Source organism: Alexandromys fortis, unplaced genomic scaffold (assembly GCF_014885135.2).
Source record: "Alexandromys fortis isolate MF-2015 unplaced genomic scaffold, M_Fortis_MF-2015_v1.1 scaffold_173, whole genome shotgun sequence".
Taxonomy (NCBI): Eukaryota; Metazoa; Chordata; class Mammalia; order Rodentia; family Cricetidae; genus Alexandromys; species Alexandromys fortis.
The window spans coordinates 2168969-2187690 of NW_026068051.1; the positions used below are offsets into that span (position 1 = coordinate 2168969).

Here is an 18722-nt window from a genome sequence, read left to right on the forward strand (position 1 = left end):
CCCCCCCCCCCCCCCTTGTACAGGGTTTCTCTATATAACAGTCCTGGAACTCAGTCTGTAGACTAGACTGGTCTCACACACATATCTACCTGCCTCTGCCTCTTCAGGGCTGGAATTAAAGATAATTCTTATTTTACAGTTCTCTTTTAAAGAAGGGTGTAAAAGAAGCTGTTAGGGCCAAGGCTGTGGCTCTGTGGTGAAGCATTGCCTTGTTCATACTCTTTGTTTCCTTAGTACAAAAACCAACTGATGGAATTCCTAAAGCAGGTGTTATCTTCACAGAACCAGGTTGTTGTGGGGTGACTTTCAGGTTCTGCTCTTGTTTAACTCCAGCATGACTTCCCATTTGAAATTTAAGGGATTAGGTACAGAGAATGTGAGGATAGTTAATTTAACTTCAGTAGTATACAATATTACTAAATGTCTATGGTTCTTTCAGGCAGCCCTTGACATTCGACAGTCAGTGTTTGGAGGCAAAAATATTCATGTAGCAACAGCTCATGAAGATTTGGCTTACTCTTCCTACGTTCACCAGTACAGCTCTGGGAAGTTTGACAATGCCCTGTAAGTTCCCCCTTTTCAGACAAGGATAATACTCTTCCCCTGTAGTGTACTAGTCCGTAAGTATTGTGTGGATAAATTTGTCTTCCTGTGGTAAAATGTGTGAAGTCATTTAAAAATCATTTCAATTGTTAAGGCATCCATTTAGGCTTCCTTTGGTTTCAAATTAAAATTTATTTCTGTACAGAATGAGCTCTTTTCAGTATTTCCTTCAGTGATTTTTTCTTTGAGTAATTAATAGTCTTGGCTTGGTGACAAATTTAACAACCTCCAAACTTGTTTCTGAAAACAGAAAAACTGGGTAAACTATAGCTCTTCTTTTAAATGTATATCTAAGCCTGCAAGAGTGAGGAAAATTCCCAGCAACAAAGAATGGTCTCTAAAATCCTCAGCCATGAACTATGACCTACATGGAAAACTATTTTCATGGGTCATAGGCATGCCCATTTGTTCATCTGTTTCCTATGAATATTTCATGATATTAGATTTAAGTAGTTGCAAAAGAACTTGTTACCAGCCGGGCAGTTGTGGCGCACACCTTTAATCCCAGCACTCAGGAGGCAGAGGCAGGCAGATCTCTGTGAGTTCAAGGCCAGTCTGGTCTACAGAGCAAGTTTCAGAACAGGCTACAAAAGCTACAGAGAAACCCTGTCTCGAAACCCCCCCCCCCCTTTTTGGGGCTACCATAACGAATTTTCTGTGTAAACTCCTTACAAAGAAAGTTCTCTGGATCTGATATAGAAGAGGAAACCAATAATATTTTGGAGAAACAATGAAGGCAAAAAGAAGGCCAGGTAGGACATACCCAGCACTATGCTGGGTCTAGAAGATGAATAATTCAAGGCACTTGCTGGCAAGTGTAACAAGCTGAGTTCATCCCTGAGACCCCTGAGGTGGAAGAAGAAAATTGACTCTTGATCACTTTCCTCCAAAATTTTTTTAGGGCAACTCTGGGCTATCCAATGAATTCCAGGCCAACCAGCATTACACAGCAATGTTGTGTTTCTTCAGAAAACAAACAAACAAAAAAGCCCCAGAGACTTTTTCTTTTTGGCTTTTCAAGGCATAGTTTCTCTGTACAACCCTGGCCATCATGGAACTCACTCTGTAGACCATGCTGGCCTCAAAATCATACAGAGATCTGCCTGCCCCTGCCTCCCAAGTGCTAGGATTAAAGGTATGCGCCACCACTGCCCAGCACCACCTGCTTCCTCTTGAAGGCTGGGAATTTTAAACAAAATTCATCCCCCAGCATGGTTGAGCCTTGTAAACATACTAACTTAAAGAAGCTAGTCACAAAGGATCACAGTTTGTGTGGCTTTGTTTATATATGGCTAGATAGGCAACCAGAGATAGAAAGTGAATGGTTCTTAGACCTGGGGTGTTGGAGGAATGTGGGGATTGCTAGATGTATGTAGGAATTGTTTTAAGGTGATAAAAAAAATCTTAAAATTGGTTGCAGTGGTGGATGTACTCTGAATATACTAAAAAACATGGTGGCACACTTATCACTCAGGTGAGACAGAATTGCCAGGAGTTTGAGGCCAGCATGGGCCACCAAATGAAACCATGTCTCAAAGAAATCAACAGAGCTAAGGAAAAGGCACCTGTATAGTCACTGATATCAAAACTATGTGGAGAAATCAAACAGCATGTTAGTTTAAAACTAAAGAGAACTAGTGAATTTGAAGATAGACAGAGATAAGAATTTTGAGTGGGGAACTAAAGAGATGGCTCAGTGGTTAAGAATGAATACTGTTCTTTCAGAGGACCTGAGTTTGGTTTGCAGTGCTCATGTCTGGTGTCTTAGAACAACCTGTAATTCCAGCACAAGGGAAATGTAACACCTCACCTCTGGGCTTCTCACATGCACATACCCACACTCAGATACATAATTTAAAGTGATAAAAATAAACCTTTTTTTAAAAAAAAGTTTGATTTTTTTTAAGGGAATAGCAGGTATAATAGGCAAGTAGTTTGTCTTGTGTTTAGTGGGCTGGGCTGTGAACAGACAACCAGATGTTACCGTGGACAGGTAACAGGGAAAAATCAGGGAAGTGAATTTTTTTTTTTTCCAAGGGACTTTATATACTCTGTTTGGTGAAAGTAAGCCATGCGTGCATGGAAGGAAAACACTGCCGGGGTGAGAGCATGGTTTTCTCCAGAAATTGCTAGGTGTATGTGACTGGAGGCTAAGAGGGTTGGTGTAGGAATGGCAGGAAATGACGTCAGAGAAGAGTCAGTCTTGTAATGATAATTAGGACTTTTATTTTGAGAGAGATGAGAATACAATGGATGTTAAAAGTTTAATTCACAATAGACTGAAAATTTAGGGCTGGGCATGAAACTCAGAGTGCTTGCCTAGCATGTAAAGAGATCCTGGATTTGACTCCCAGTTCATCAAAACAGGAAACTCTGATCCTTAAAACCTCAATTTTTAAAGAGTTATGTGTATGTATCAGAAAGAGTGTGTGTGTGTGCGCGCATGTGTACACACACACACACACACACACACACACACACACAACATATGAATACAGATGCCCATTCAGATCCTCTGAAGCTGGAGTTAACAAGAGTTTGTGAGCCACCTGATGTGAGTACTTGAACCTGAACATGGGTCCTGTGAAAGAACAGTCAGTGCTCTTAACTGCTGAGCCATCTCCCCAGCCCCAGAACTCTATTCTTTGTAGTTTTCCTAGTATTTTCTGTCAGTATTGTAATACATGTTGTTACGGTTTTTAAATCATTTCTAACTAAAAAGAAACACTAGACTCTATCTATATCTATTGCAGATTTCATGCAGAAAGAGCCATTGGTATCATTACCCACATCCTACCTGAAGATCATCTTCTTTTGGCCTCTTCAAAGAGGGTGAAAGGTACCCTTTGTAATCTAGCATGAGACTCTTAATCTCAGGGTTGTGGGTTCAGGACCCACGTTGGGCGCCAATTTGTAGTAGGAGCACGAGGCAGGCGCCTAGCTAGCTTACATCTGAAATAATTACACAGAAACTGTATTCATTTAAACACTGCCTTGTCCATTAGTTCTAGCCTCTTACTGGCTAACTCTCACATCTTGATTTAACCCATTACTATTAAATCTGTATGTCACCACAAGCTCGTGGCTTACTGGGATTCAGCATGTCTGACCTGGCAGCTTTATGGCAGGTAGCTCTCTGCTTGCCTCCTTCCTCCCAGCATCCAGTTCTCTTTTTCCCGCCTATTTAAATTTTGCCCTATCAAAAGGCCAAGGCAGTTTTCTTTATTCAACCAATGAAAGCAAAACATAGAAAGAAGACCTACACCATTCTCAGATGGTTGTAAATTGATAAATGGCATAAAGTTAGACTTAAATTGTGTGGATATATGACTAAAATAGTTCCTCAACTCCTGTGCTTCATCTATTTGATATAATAACATTGTTGCTTGTTTATTTTACTTCTCCCTCCACCCCTTTCCTTTGAGTAAGATGCAGGAGTCATGCAGACGAGTCCACAGTAACATAGTTCAGGCTAGCTTGCAGTGTGCTGTATTCCTTTACCCCAACTTTTAAGTAAGAAGAAAAAATCAGTTACACAAAGCCTCACTAATACTGAGTCTCCATTGTGTTGGTTATTTAATTCCTTTATTCAAGTGAGATAGTAAAGGATGGGTGAGGTGGCTAAGGGAATGAGTGGGCAGGAGAGAACTGACTGCCATCAGATTGTTCTCTCACCTCCGCTGGAAGGTGTGGAGCAAACCCACCCACAGAGTAAATAAATATTGGAGAAAGTAACTTCTATCTTTATGTTTTCTCCTGCTGTACCCTGAGCATGTTTCCATCTCAGAACACATAGGCGTGCACTTTCTTCTTTTCCTTACGGTGACTGTCTTTTCACTGCCTCTGTACCCAACAATGCCGGCATGTAAAATGAGCGGGCAGTGTCTGTGTTCTTGGTTTTATATGAATTTGGAAACCTTGGGTGGAACTTCGAAATTGAAATGTCTTTTGACCCAGTTGAGTTGTTGTTTGGTTAAAGGTTATGTTTCCTAAAGGTTGCTTTCAGAATTGTCAGAAGTGCTTAAACTAGCAGTACTCGGTAGTTGTGCAATTTATCTTTCACTTCTCCTAGCATTCATTTTTCTTTTCTTCTTCTTCTTCTTCTTCTTTTTTTTTTTTTTTTTTTTTTTTTTGAGGCAAGGTCTCATGTTTTCCAGGCTGCCCCTTAAACTTGTCTTACAGCCAGGGCTAGCCTTAAACTCCCAGTCCTACTGCCGCAGCCTCCCAGTTGCTCACATAGGCACCCACAACCATTCCCAGGGGGCATTTATAAAATGTAGCAGGCAATTGCAATAGAAGCTGATTCTAAAAAATAATTTAAGGAGCACCATTTCCCGCTCATTTGAACAATATACTGTGTAAATAGAATTGACTTTCCCAAGTGTACTGTTGAAGTAATTTGGCTTAGCACAGTGGCACACGCTTGGAATCCCAGCATAGAAAGTTGAAGCAGGAGGATTGCCATAAATTCAAATCCAGCTTGGGCTATATATCGAGAGCCCAGCTCAGAAGGGAAAAAAAAAAAAACCTTAAATGTAGAACACTCTGATCCTGGCCAGTTCTGAATCCCAGTCAGTTACGTATTCAATACTTAGTAAATACTACAGTCTAGTTTTCAGTTGAATGTTGGCCCTTTAGAAAACGGATTTTGAGTTTCCTAATTTATCACTTTCTCTGTTCAGCACTTATCTTAGAGGAGATTGCAATTGACTGTCATAACAAGGAGACGGAACAGAGGCTGCTTCAGGAAGCACACGACTTGCACTTGTCTTCACTGCAGCTAGCTAAGAAAGCTTTCGGAGAATTTAACGTACAGACTGCAAAACACTATGGTAACCTCGGAAGACTTTACCAGTCAATGAGAAAATTTAAGGTAAAGGGGGTCCTATATTCTTTTATCTCTAAGTAATTAGTAAATATAAACTAATAACTATAGCAGGGTGGTGGTGGCGCACACCTTAATCTCAGAATTTAGGAGGCAGAAGTTGGTGGATCTCTGAGTTGAAGGCCAGTCTGGTCTACAAAGCGAGTTCCAGGACAGCCAGGGCTACACAGAGAAACCCTGTTATGGAAAAAAAACATACATACACACACACACACACACACACACACACATATATGAAATAAATCTTCAGTAACCTTAAATAGTAAAGTATACATTTGTATTAATTTTACCTAACTCCACAAAGGAACTGAGGAGATAGCTAGTATAAAAATCCTATAGTCAAATTAAAAATGAAATTACATATTCAAGACCATGAAAGAAAAGCAAGATTTCAGATCCAAAAAGCTGGTATTGTTGTAGTTAGGCTTCAGTCATAGTTCTTAGTATAATGACATTAGAGTTATTATATGGTTACTAAGAATTAGGAGCTACACAGCACTCGGGAGGCAGAGGCAGGCAGATCTCTGTGAGTTCGAGACCAGCCTGGTCTACAGAGCTAGTTCCAGGACAGGCTCCAAAGCCACAGAGAAACCCTGTCTCGAAAAATCAAAAAAAAAAAAAAAAAGAGGAGCTACAAAGTCTAGCAACACACAATAATTTTCTCTTAGAATTTTTGGTTCTAGTCAGTCCTAGCGGTACATTCCTTCCATCCTTCCAACTGTAACACTTGGAAGACTAAGCACACACATCCTCGTATTCTCAGGCACATGTCTGCATAAGTTAATTCTGTCTTAAGTTTAAATTAATTTTGGGGAGTGGTTATTCAAATTCTTTTCTTTTTTTTTTTTTGAGACAGGGTCTCGCTATGTAGACCAGACTGGCCTCCAACTCAGAGATCCATCTGTCTCTGCTGGATTTAAAAGTGTATGGTATCACACCTGTCTTCATGTTCATTTGAAAAGGCCCTTTACTACTCTTTTTTTTCTTTTTTAGTAGGTTTGGTTTTTCTAGTGCAGGTTGACTTTGAGCTATCACTCCTCCTGCCTGTCTGCCTGTGGTTGCCACGCCCAGCTTAGGATGTTTGTGTAGTGTTTACCTTCATCACTTCGGGCTTCAGGACTGTTACTGTCATCAGCTTGTGTGTAGCACAGCTTTTGGAAACTGAATAGGATTTCTTTGATCTTACTGCCTAATGGCACTCATGAGCTGTGGTTGGCATTTAAAACAAACTTGCTCAGTAAGTTGTTGTCCTAAGAAAAGGTGCGATCTAATGTTCCTTTTGTTCTATTTTTCAGGAAGCTGAAGAAATGCACATAAAAGCAATTCAGATTAAAGAGCAGCTTCTTGGTCAAGAAGATTATGAAGTCGCCCTTTCAGTGGGACATCTGGCATCTTTATATAATTACGACATGAATCAATATGAAAATGCTGAGAAATTATATTTGCGATCTATAGCAATTGGTATGTTACCTTTAAATTTTTCTTGGTGTCTAGAGAACAGTTCCACATTCTTCTACACTGCATGAGTAAATGTTAATACTGACAAAAAGTCGCGTAAACTGACTGCAGAGCCATTTAGAATACCCCTGTCAAGGCTCTTCCTCAATATCGAAGTCACTAATGAGACATGTGACTAGATAAAGTCATGACTTGGAGGTGTTAGTCCAGCTGCTGCCCCTGCTCCTCTTGCCATCTGGAGGTCTCACATCTTTAACATAATCAGGTTTACCTGGTTTTGACCTCGACATTAAGTGGAAAGTATCCTTCATAGTGGGTTAGTTGTAATGTGTTGCTGCATAGTAATCCCTTGGTAATTTCTATAACTGTTATATTTATTGGATTCATGTGTCATTATATGTCTAGTCTACATTTAATGAACACCTAGCATTTGAATTGTTTCCGTTTGAATATATTGCCTCATTGTATGAAATTGCTCTTATGGTTCTTGCCCATTTTCATATTGAATTGTCTGGCAGTGTTGACTTAGGAAATTCTTCATGTACTATAACTATGACCCATGTTGGTCAGCTGTGATGCAGGGGTCTCCTCTCATCCTGTGCTTGTTTTCCTGAGAGCACCTTGGAAAGGACAGTTTATTTCACTTCATTTTATTTCTGTTTGTTGATACAGGGACTCATGTAGCTCAGGCTGGTATTGAACTGACAGTTTTGTTTCTTCCTACTGCTGGGATCACAGGCATGTGCTAGCACACCCAGCTGAAGAGCTCCTTGGTGTGTGTTTTTTTTTTTATTGTTAGTAGTTTTTGTATTTAGTTTGAAGGAGTTTTTCCTACCAGTTATGAAAACACTCTTCTAAGAAGATCGCCTCTGGATACTTTACTTAACCATTCACTTTTAGATCTGGAGTCCTAACATTAATTTGTTTATGGTACAAGAAAGGAATCAGATTTCACTCTTTCCATGTTTACATATAGTTGACCCGGTACCATTTCTTCAGCAGATTATCCTTTCCCCATTACTGTCTCTGTCTGTCACAAATGATGATCCGTATATGTGTGTGTTAGTCCTGTGTATTGACTTCCTTGATCTTCCCTGAGTGTGTGAAATACTAATGTTGTGAAAAGCCACAGATTCCTAGGCAAGTCTTTCCCATGGTGTGTAGTTTCCTTCATTTTTTTTCTACATGATTACCACACACCTGCTTTGGGTGGAAATCTCATTTGTTTCCGACTTACTTTTATATGTATTGTTTTACACAAAGGCAAATGAATAAATATTTTCTTATATTCCCTTTCTTATACAAAGTAAGCATATTATAGATATTCTATATACTTTGTGTTCTAGTTTGCTTTTTCTGTTGCTATGACACCAGCACCATGACCAAAGGAGCTTGGAGAGGAAATGGTTTGTTTCATCTTACACTTCCAGATCATAACTCATCATTGGAGCAAGTCGGGGCAGTAACTCAAGGCAGGAACCATGGAGAAAGCTGCTTGCTGACTGTCTCACTGACTCATGCTTCCATAGGCCAGGATATTACCTGCCTGAGGATGGTGCTGCCCATAGTAGCCAGGGCCTTCCATACATCATCATTCATGACATCTTTCACACAGTGACCACAGGCTAATCCAATCTGAGCAATTCCTCAACTGAAGCTGCTTCTTTCCAGGTGACTCTAGGTTGTATCAACTTGACAAAACTAAAGCAAAAAGCTAGCACATTTTATTTAAAAACAGAGCTAGGCATACATTTGAATTAATTACGAGCATTTTTTTAAACCTGTGAAATTTCTTTTAGCATTCTAGTGAAGGTAGCTCCTTCGAGATACTGCCTAGAGAAGAATGATTTAAGAGGCAGTGATGGAAGGACTGTTTTTTCCTTCTGTGGGACTAAAACCAAGCCAGTTCATTTAAAGAACTAAACTTGTATTGAAACACAAACAAAAAATACTGTACATTCTTTGATCTGTTTCTTTCTTCTATTTAGGGAAGAAACTGTTTGGTGAAGGCTACAGTGGACTAGAATATGATTACCGAGGCCTCATTAAACTTTACAACTCCATTGGAAATTAAGAGAAAGTATTTGAGTATCACAATGTTCTGTCTAACTGGAATCGGTTACGAGATCGACAGTATTCAGTGACCGATGCCCTTGAAGACGTCAACAGCAGCCCCCAGTCCACCGAAGAAGTGGTGCAGTCCTTCCTAATGTCTCAGAATGTTGAGGGACCAAGCTGCTGAGGGACAGCCTCAGCTAACAATTACCTTTTCCCAGATTCCGGGGAATTCATACTGTGAAATCAAAACCATGTTGTTTTGGGGCTGGTATTTGCATTGAAACACTGGTCCAGTCCATTGAAGACCCTATTTAGGGTAGTCCTGTATTGCAGTTCCTGTAGAATAAGCATATATTGAGTTATATCAGCATGTGCCGCGTGTATAAGTAGTCCCACATTCTCACCCCATTAGAACAACAGGAAACCTTTTTCCCCTTTTTAAAAAATAATTCGTTTTTCAAAAAGCCTGAGAGAAAAAAGAACCCCTAAATAAAACTATTTAAGAGTTTAAAAGAGTTGCATTCTTATTATGTAAGGATGGTTTTAACAACTTTTTAACATAATTCTTCCATGTGGAGGTATTCGATACTGTATTGTAAAGAAATTTTATGGAAGACTCTTTATATGAAGTATAGAAAAGTAACACAGGTACTCATAAAGGGAGCATCCTGATGGAGGTTTGGCCATCTCCCCAGATCAGTGCGTACAGCCATTCCAGAACTGTTTGAAGGAAGACGTCAGATTCACCTGACTGGACCAGGGCTGCTCTGTCAGTCAACACCAGGTGGACCAGCAGCTCAGCTCTTACTCTTGTTTCTGGTACAGCGGTGGGCTGCTCTAACAGTGTTTGCTAACAGGACCAGGAGGCTCTGAGAGGACCAGGCACCTGTGGAAGGTGGTTGTTTGGACCAGGGGCTTTAGATTATTATTTTAGTCACTGCACTTGCCTTTTCCAATAGAATAATTTCATTTAGATAGAATGCAAAGTATTAATGCAAGAGTTTTGTTTGTATCATAGATACCAAACTGGGATTTAGGCAATGTCAGCGGCAAATTTTTAGTCAAGGTACATAGATGGCAGTGTCATCAGCAAGTCTCTAACTGCTGTGACCACCCCAGTTTTAGTCTTGTCCAGTGCTCCATGTTGCATACTGGCTGAGAGTCGTGAGCTAACTCATGCTCAGACGAGAATTCTAGGTTTGCTCTGAGGGGATTAAGACGAATGAATGCACAAGAAAATGCATAAGTCTTAGAAAATCCTTCATTTTTATGGGAAATAATAGTACAGCTAGTCATTTTAACTGAAACCCAGAGTCAAGTGGAAAGATCCTCCAACTACAATGTCTGATTTTCTAATTTGTTAAAGCTAGCCAGGTTGTTTAACGTGGAGCTAATACTCAATTCCTAAGTTGTGATATATAATAAAAAGAAACAAAAAGGTCTCTTGCTTTTACCTCAATTCTTAGCACAGTGGCCCCTCTGGTGCCTCTGTAGTTAAGAGTCTGGGTTTCTCCCCTATTTTCAGGGGGTCCTGACTTGGCCATTAGATACACTACTCCTGGCAATGCTTGGGGTAGTATGTAGGTTGAGTGGATGTGTGTCAAATTCTGTTCTTTTAGCATGCTTGTTGGGTAAGGGGGAAACAACGTTATCTTGTAGAGTCCAGAAACATTAGAGACGTCAGGATTTTCTTAAACCTCTTTTTTTTTTTTAAACTTTCCAGTTTTAACTTTGTTTGAAACTGCTCTTTGCAGTCTTAATAATAAGCCAATGTGTGTAGTCCTTAGGAAGGAACCTACTGAGGGTGTGTCTGAGTAGGTAAGGCAAGCTCACACCCTGAGATAACAGCTTTGGGTTCAGAGATGTGAATTTATTTATTCCTCTAACTAAATTTCTTTATAAATTCTTCAAAAAATAAACGAGCACCCTGTAGTTCATGCAGCTCGTCCCTCCCTGGTAACGCGGCATCTCTAAGTTTCTCAACTCCAGCCGCACGGGCCTGTATGTTCAGTACCTCCAAAGACATTTTCAAGATAGGCTTTGTATGCTTTTATTGGCTATTTAGAGCCCTGAGGTATGTGTGTGGTATAGGAATGTCTTGCTAAATTGTTTTCAATAAATATTTTGAAACTTAAGTTTCCACATGAATTATTTTTATTTAATCTGAATTTTTGGTGTTATGCATATACAGCATTTTGTATAATCAGATAACTTAAAGACTCATACCCCCTAACACAGTTTAAACTTAGCTCATACTTGGTGATATAGTAACATGCTAGTTAGAAGCCTGTAGTCACAGGGCTATAATGTCAGATGACAACCAGCCGCCACCTCCAGCATCGTTCTTGTCAAGTTTCTCCATCTTACCATTCCTTTAATATAGTTATCTGTAAGTTCAGAAAAATCTAATGCTACATTCTAGCAATCTGTTTTGTTTTTTGAGTTTTTTTATTTGGTTTGGTTTTTTTTTTTTTTCCAAGACAGGGTTTTGTGTGTGTGTGTGTGTGTAGCCCTGGCTGTCCTGGAACTCACTCTGTAGACCAGACTGGCCTCAAACTCATAGATCTGCCTGCCTCCCAAGTGCTGGGATTAAAGGCGTGGCTGCCGCCACCTGGCACAATCTGCCATCTTAAGTGGTGTGATTTGATATGTTCTTATTCTGCTGAAAAAGTAATGCCCTAATAATGTCAAGCGGAGGACTTAGCCTTCTATCAAGAATGTTTAGAATAAGGGAGAGGAAAGCCACCATGATTTGACTTTTAAAATAAAGTGGGATGTGATAGCGCGTCTATACACTCAGTACTCAGTACACTGAGTGAGGCAGAGAGATTCTGCCTCAAACAAAAATCTCAAAGGAAAAACTTAATATTTACCTCACAGTAATCAATGACTTGCATGTAATTTTCAATAAGGGCCTATACTCTCACCCGCCCCTGAATCTTATTACTCCTAAAGCTTGGTGCTACTCCATTGGCGGCGTTGGGGGCTCATGCATATGACACAGGTGGGTCACTTACATTCAGTTTACTAGCGCCAGCTGGGTTTTTAGTTCATAATATTTATGGGTCCTCAGACTAGACATTGCCCTGAGGATTTGGACCCTTTCTCCATCAAGTCTGCATTCTTTTTCAAAAAGCAACTCACCAATCCCCTGCCCAGGTATTCCTGCATTGTCAGAATAAACGATTTAAATAAAGACCTTGTACTATACCGTGAAAAGACTTCATAGTCTTGTGAACATTAAGTACACGAGGCTGTAAGTGGTGGCACAAGCTTTCATCCCAGCTGCTCGGGAGGCTGAGATGAGCCAGGACAACCTAGTGAGGCCCTATCTCAAGAAACAAACGCAAGAGCAGCAGCTGCAAGCTTGATGTCTTGACCCTACAGTTGAACGTAGCTTTATGGTGCAGACAGCTGACCTAAGGATGATGCAAGCTTTGGCCAAAACTGCAAATCCTAAGGCTGCTTTGCTAAGTAACAGGTGTTAACTGCCACTTTTTAAAATAAGTTTCCCCCTAGGGTTTTTAGCCTTGCTGCTTCCAATCTTTTTCTGGATGGCAGAGTTACTACTGGAAAAATTATTTATAATTAATGTTTTTTTTAAGAGTTTTATTTTTGTTTTAAAGATTAACACTTCTTTCACCTCTTGGCTTTAGAGGACTTCAGATTACCTGGACAGAAAGATTTATTTTGAGTAGAAATTTGAATTAGTCTACAGATTTTAACGTTAGTCGTTCCTTTGTCCCCAGATCTCAGGAATGTCTTAGGCAGAGTAGGCTTCTCCCTGGTGGTGACTGAAGGCGTGTGTTTCAGGATCTCTTCTGTAGCACTGTTGTTAACTGCGGTGCTAGGTATCTATAGTATGAGTGGCCTTAACGTTTGCTGGAGTGCACAGAGTACAGTTTGAGATTAGATATACATGCTGTGTATAGGTATCTAGAAAACTCAGTTGTGGTGCACAAAGTGTTGGATCACTGAATCGCAGGTACCATTTGTATAACAGCACTCATTTCTGTATATTCCTTTTATGGGAAAATATGTTGCCATGGTGACTAAAAACCTTTCTATTTAGTTTTACTTTTATTATGTGAATGAATGCTACATTTTATTAAATATTACCAGGTCAGTACTATTTTTATACCTTATTAAGCAACAGGGGTTTTAGTTTAATAGGCGCAAAGAAAATCACTAACATTCTTTACAGGAAAATCCCCACTACTCGTGCCACAGGGATTTCTCTAGCTATCTAAGGTCATTAATAGATGGAGAAGACAGTTCATTGAGTCAGAAAAACCTTTCATAGCATTCTCACCTACTTGTAGCACCCACTGTTATTTGTAACTATGAAACCACACTAAGTATGTTTGTAACCAGCATTGTGATATATTCTGTACTTGTATTGCTAAATGAATTATTGACCTAATAAATAGTGTCCCTGCATTCATGGTGTATGTTTCCAATTGAGTTGTGATTGCCTTGGGTTGGAATTCGGGGCTTTCTAATTGTGTAGACTGTTCTCACTGGAGAGCCGAGTGGAGGAGCTCGGCCCTAGGACAGAAGTGCTCTTGTTGAAGAAAAGCTGTGCTGCGGAGGCTCATGGAGACCACACTGGGAGCCATGCTCCTGGAGCCCCTAGGAATGACGGTGCAAAGGAGGGCAGCTGTCGCTGTCGGTAGCTTGGCTGTAATGGCTGTGGGTGCATGAGACCTAGTGGAGTTTGGTGAAAGAGAGTTCTCTAGTCCCCCGTTGTGTGTGATTCAGTTCCAACTGCCCTTCTAAGAATTTGAGCGTATCATTCTAATTCCTTTTCCCCACGTGAAGGAGATTGCTCCTCTAAAAAGGACTCTACCATGAGACAGCCAAAAGGACTTGAGGAAACGAGGCTCCTCATGTTAAATGTTTTGAAGTGTGTGTGTGAGTGTGTGCCGCCTGTGTGCAGGTGTCTGCGGGGGCCAGAGTGGGTGTCAGGTACCCTGGCGCTGGGCCATACAGATGATAGGATGCTGGGAGTCAAACCCAGGTCCTCTGGAAGAGCAGCTGCTTCACTACTTAGACATCTCGCCAGCCACAGGCCTCATTTTGAATAGCATAAAGCCAAGTACCTTGAACAAAAGCCTGTTTTCTCTGCTTGCTTCCTCCACATGAGCTATGAGAACACTATAACAAGGGTGGACCTGATAGGTATGTGCAACCACACTCCGCTGTTGGGCTTCTTAGCATATCAGGTCCAACAGCGGAGTGCATTTGCACATACCCGTATCCCCAGCACTTGAGATTCAAAGGCATGAGGATCAGTTCATATCAAGTTTGCAGCCAGCCTAGGCTACATGAGACCTTGTCTCAATACAAGCAAAGCCAAATACAATTCCTATATGATTTTAGTGTAATATTCACAATGAAAGAATTTGTCAGAATTTTGGGGGAAGGGGAAATGGGAAATGGTTCCTTAGTGGGTGTGGTTTCTGTTTTACACAATAAGGAAGCGCTGGAGATTGGTCACACAGAAAGTGAGAACATAACTACAATTAAAAAGGTTAGGATGGGGCTGGAGAGATGGCTCAGTGGTTAAGAGCATTGCCTGCTCTTCCAAAGGTCCTGAGTTCAATTCCCAGCAACCACATGGTGGCTCACAACCATCTGTAATGAGGTCTGGTGCCCTCTTCTGGCCTGCAGTCATACACACAGACAGAATATTGTATACATAATAAATAAATAAATAAATAAATAAATAAATTTAAAAAAAGGTTAGGATGCAGCACATGAAAGGCTGGGGATAATAAGATGGTAACTTTTATGTACAGTTAGAATTATTTAGGAAATGTTGTCAACCTGTGCAGGCAGGACTGGCAGAGATGTCTCAGTGGGTCTAGACACTTGCCACCAAGCCTGATGACCATAGTACAATCCCCAGTACTCAGTGAACATTTCTCTTAGAAATGCCTGGCAGTTAAGTCAGCCATGATCCATATGGAAGAAAAACAATGAGGGCCAGGGCCAGGGACACACTCTACTCCCAGTCCATGAGAGGCAGAGGCAGGGAGGGGCGTCTACGGCACTTCAGTCTACACAGTGAGCATCAGTTCAGGCCAGAGCCACATACACATGAAATAAATGTAAAACAACCACACTAACAAGAAACAGTTCCTTTCCCAATCTGTGCCTGTGATGTACAATTTTATCGTTATGGTTTCTGCTCTTTTTCATTTAGATTTCAGCCTGAAATAACAGAGCTAACCCACAAAACAACAAAGTTTAGGAAATAGACCCAAGTAAACCAGGAATTTGATATAGAAAAGCTATATCTAGACCGGGTGGTGGTGGCACATGCCTTTAATCCCAGCACTCGGGAGGCAGAGGCAGGTGGATCTCTGTGAGTTCGAGGCCAGCCTGGTCTACAAGAGCTAGTTCCAGGACAGGCTCCAAAACCACAGAGAAACCCTGTTTTTAAAAAAAAAAAAGCCAATAAATAAATAAATAAAAAGGCTTTCCCCTAAATGCTACAGGCTATAAATATACTCTCACACCCACGAACAAGTGTTCATTCAGCCAATTGGAAAGCACACACACTGCATTCCTACTGCCTGACATCAAACAAAATAAGCTTAGGTAGCCTAGTGGTTTAAAGCAGACACTGGAAGTGGAATGCTGGGAGAAAACGTGGTAGAATTTTAAATACTCTCAGTGCAGAAGTCCTTTCAAAGTCATTAAAACCCATGAAAAAAGCCTTACGATTTAGTTACATAAAAATTAAAAGATGTCTACATCCACTAGAAGAGGCCTTGACAGTGGGATCCTGGCTCCGCTGTGCCAACTCCTGCTTCCCTGTCTACCATAGGGAAGTCTGGCTCACAAGTTTGACACGCAAATCTAATGGGAAGGATAAAGCGCTCACTCATCTCCTGAACCACAGACATGCACAAAGGTGTTGCTGGAGAGACGGTGGAGGACCCCTGGGTTTTGTTTGGTTTTGTTCCCCCACCCCCACCCCAGGATTAGCTTTACCGTAAGAGCACAGATCCGGGTATGATGTAACAGCGAGTTCCCCTCGGCACAGCGGCCCCAGCAGTTCTCTGATGCCTCCACCCCATCACTGCCGCATCAGACTTTGGGTGGAGACACCTTAGCTGACCACAAACAGCTAACCTTAGAGGTAATAAACTCATTAGAGGGCTGAGGAAGGTGCTCGGAGGTCACGAGCATGTGTTGCAATTGCAGAGGTCCTGCCTTCAGTTCCCAGCACCCACGAAGCAGCTCACACCGCCACCTAATTCTAGTTCCAGGGCATTTGGCGCCATCTCCTGGCCTCAGAGGGCACCAGGTACACATGCAGTGGGCGTACTTTCACACAGGTAAACACGTAAATATTTTAAAAACATACATCAGTCTGCCAGTTATGTACATGCTATGAAAAATGAAGGTGCCCAAGAGCAGGAGGCACAGGGTCGCTGTGTGCTGCAGCGAGCAGCCCGTGCTCATCAGTACCGAGTCCTAGTTCCTACACAGACTTCAGGTACAAGAGACATCAATCACCTTTTTGGGGGGTTTTCTTTTCTCCTCTAGACAGTGGTTGAAAAGATGCTGTTCGGATATGTTCTTTAATTTGTTAATTCAATAGAATTTTAAGTGACTACTATTGTAATTGCTTAAGATATACCAATAAACGAGAATTGTCTTCTGGCTTTTGCATGTGATGGGCCACACACTTATGTTCGTGCTAAAAATATAAATAATTTTTAAAATCCTCTTTGTAAATTCATTATCGCGTGTAATTTGGCAGTGACCAGAAAACTGAAATGGAGACGCGCTTGGCAAGTTTGAGGAAAGCAAGGGTTAGGGCAGAGACGTAGCTAAACAATTGCAGGAGTGGGATCATAGATCTAGCAGAACCTGACAACGACTTGGACTTTATTTTTATTATTTGTTTATTTTGAGACAGGTTGAATCATGCTACAAAAGCTGTCCTGAAACTCTGGATCCTCCTGCCTCACCTCCCGCCTCATCTCCCCGTCGCTGAGATTATAGTGTGCACCTGCAGGTCCAGCTGACGCTGACTTCGGATGAAATGAGGAACGTTGGAGTTTTGAGCAGAGAAACCTGTGATCTGCTGTTTTAGAATTCTAAGGGCTTACTGGGTTTGAGGAAAAAGTTAGAGAAGGCCAAACCCAGCCCGCCCTTGTTGTCCTTAGGGAGAGCTCCCCACCTGCTCCTCCCCGGGCCTCTGAGCTCACCGCAGTCTGGTTGGAAGGCAGAGGTTCTGCCCACAGTTCCTGTAGGTGGCGGTGCTGCCCCACGGACAGTGACCAGCGCTCTATTTTGCCAAGAGCCGCTCAGCACCGTGCACCTTTGCACTTGCCGGCCCCTCTCCCCGAAATACTCCTGTTCTGTCACAATTGTCATGGATCAGCCAGCCAGGGGACCCCGGAGTCCCTTCTTGAGCACCCCGGGAAGCACTGGGTCAAGGGCAGAGAGGGAGCTGCGCTCGTACCACGTGTCCCCCCTTCTGCTCCCCTCTCTGGACTTCATCTAGACAGATGCTCATTTCACAGTTAGTTCTGTGCTGAAATTTTCTTCTGGATACAAACTGAGAGAGAAGAGAGACAAAGGGTTCAGACATTTACCGTGGCCCTAAGCTACCTGGTTTCCTTATGCTGCTGCCTTTGGTAGGGTCCTTGTTAACTTGTCGCTTATCGCTTTGGTGGCACACGCCTTTAATCCCAGCAGAGGCAGGTGGGTCCGAATTCGAGGACAGCCTGGTCTACAGAGCAATTTCCAGGACAGCCAGGGCTACACAGAGAGATGCTGTCTCATAAAACAAACTCACTGGACCTTGGGGGCTGGAGAGAAGGCTATCAGCTTAGGTGTGCTTCTTGCCCTTCCGGAGGAAGATGTGGGTGTTCCCAGCACTCACACGAGTTGGCTCAGAACCATTTACATCGCTCCAGCTCCAGAGGCTCCCACAGGCTCCATACAGTCACACAGACACAAATGCGTTTGAAAAGAACGTCGCTGAGCCTACTTCCTTCTGTGGAATCACCATCTAGCTGGTTTCTGGAGCTCGAGACAGCCTGCCCTTTCCACCTCTCTGGCTTCCTCCTTTCCTTTCCTGCCTCTCACAGGCATCACCCAAGCCCACTGACTGACTGCCGAGGGTGTGGTTCAGAGGGATATGGTTGGCTCGAGTGGATAAGATCCTTTCTGATCTTCAACCTGGGCTCTGTCCTGGGTCTATATGGCGGAAGAAGAGACTCCCAACAACCTCTAACCTCCACAAGCAAGCTGTGGCACTAGCATGCACACACACACACACACACACACACACACCATACACACACACCACACACACACACCTACACCATATGCACCAACCAGTCAGTCAATAACAAAGTTGTTGGGTTTTTTGGTTTGTTTGGTTTTTAGTTTTTGTTTTTTGGCTTTTTTGTGTTTGTTTTTCAAGACAGGGTTTCTCTGTAACCTTTTGGTGCCTGTCCTAGAACTCGCTCTGCAGACCAGGCTGGCCTCCAACTCACAGAGACTGAGGGAAATGGACACAGGAGAGAGATGGCTGGGCAGAGAGAGGTGAAAGGTGGAAGGAGACAGGAGCGGGGCAGTCTGAGGTTTAGTGGAGACAAATGGAGTCAGAACAGGATCGACCCTTTGGTCTCAGCATTGGCAGAGGTAAAGACCTCTCTGGTGTCTGGCCTCTCTGTCTCTCTGATCT

The 18722-nt window shown here is 42.1% G+C and overlaps 1 protein-coding gene across 1 annotated transcript in view; it reads left to right on the forward strand.

Annotated features, from left to right (window-relative positions):
• Appbp2 (amyloid beta precursor protein binding protein 2) overlaps positions 1-13444 on the forward strand; it is a 40435-nt gene extending 26991 nt beyond the window's left edge. The window contains 5 exon segments of the mRNA XM_050119574.1: positions 265-564; positions 3357-3442; positions 5286-5476; positions 6784-6949; positions 8935-13444. Of these exon segments, the coding sequence (XP_049975531.1) occupies positions 265-564; positions 3357-3442; positions 5286-5476; positions 6784-6949; positions 8935-9188 (997 nt within the window). The 3' untranslated portion in view covers positions 9189-13444.
• The last annotated feature ends 5278 nt before the right edge of the window (positions 13445-18722 follow it).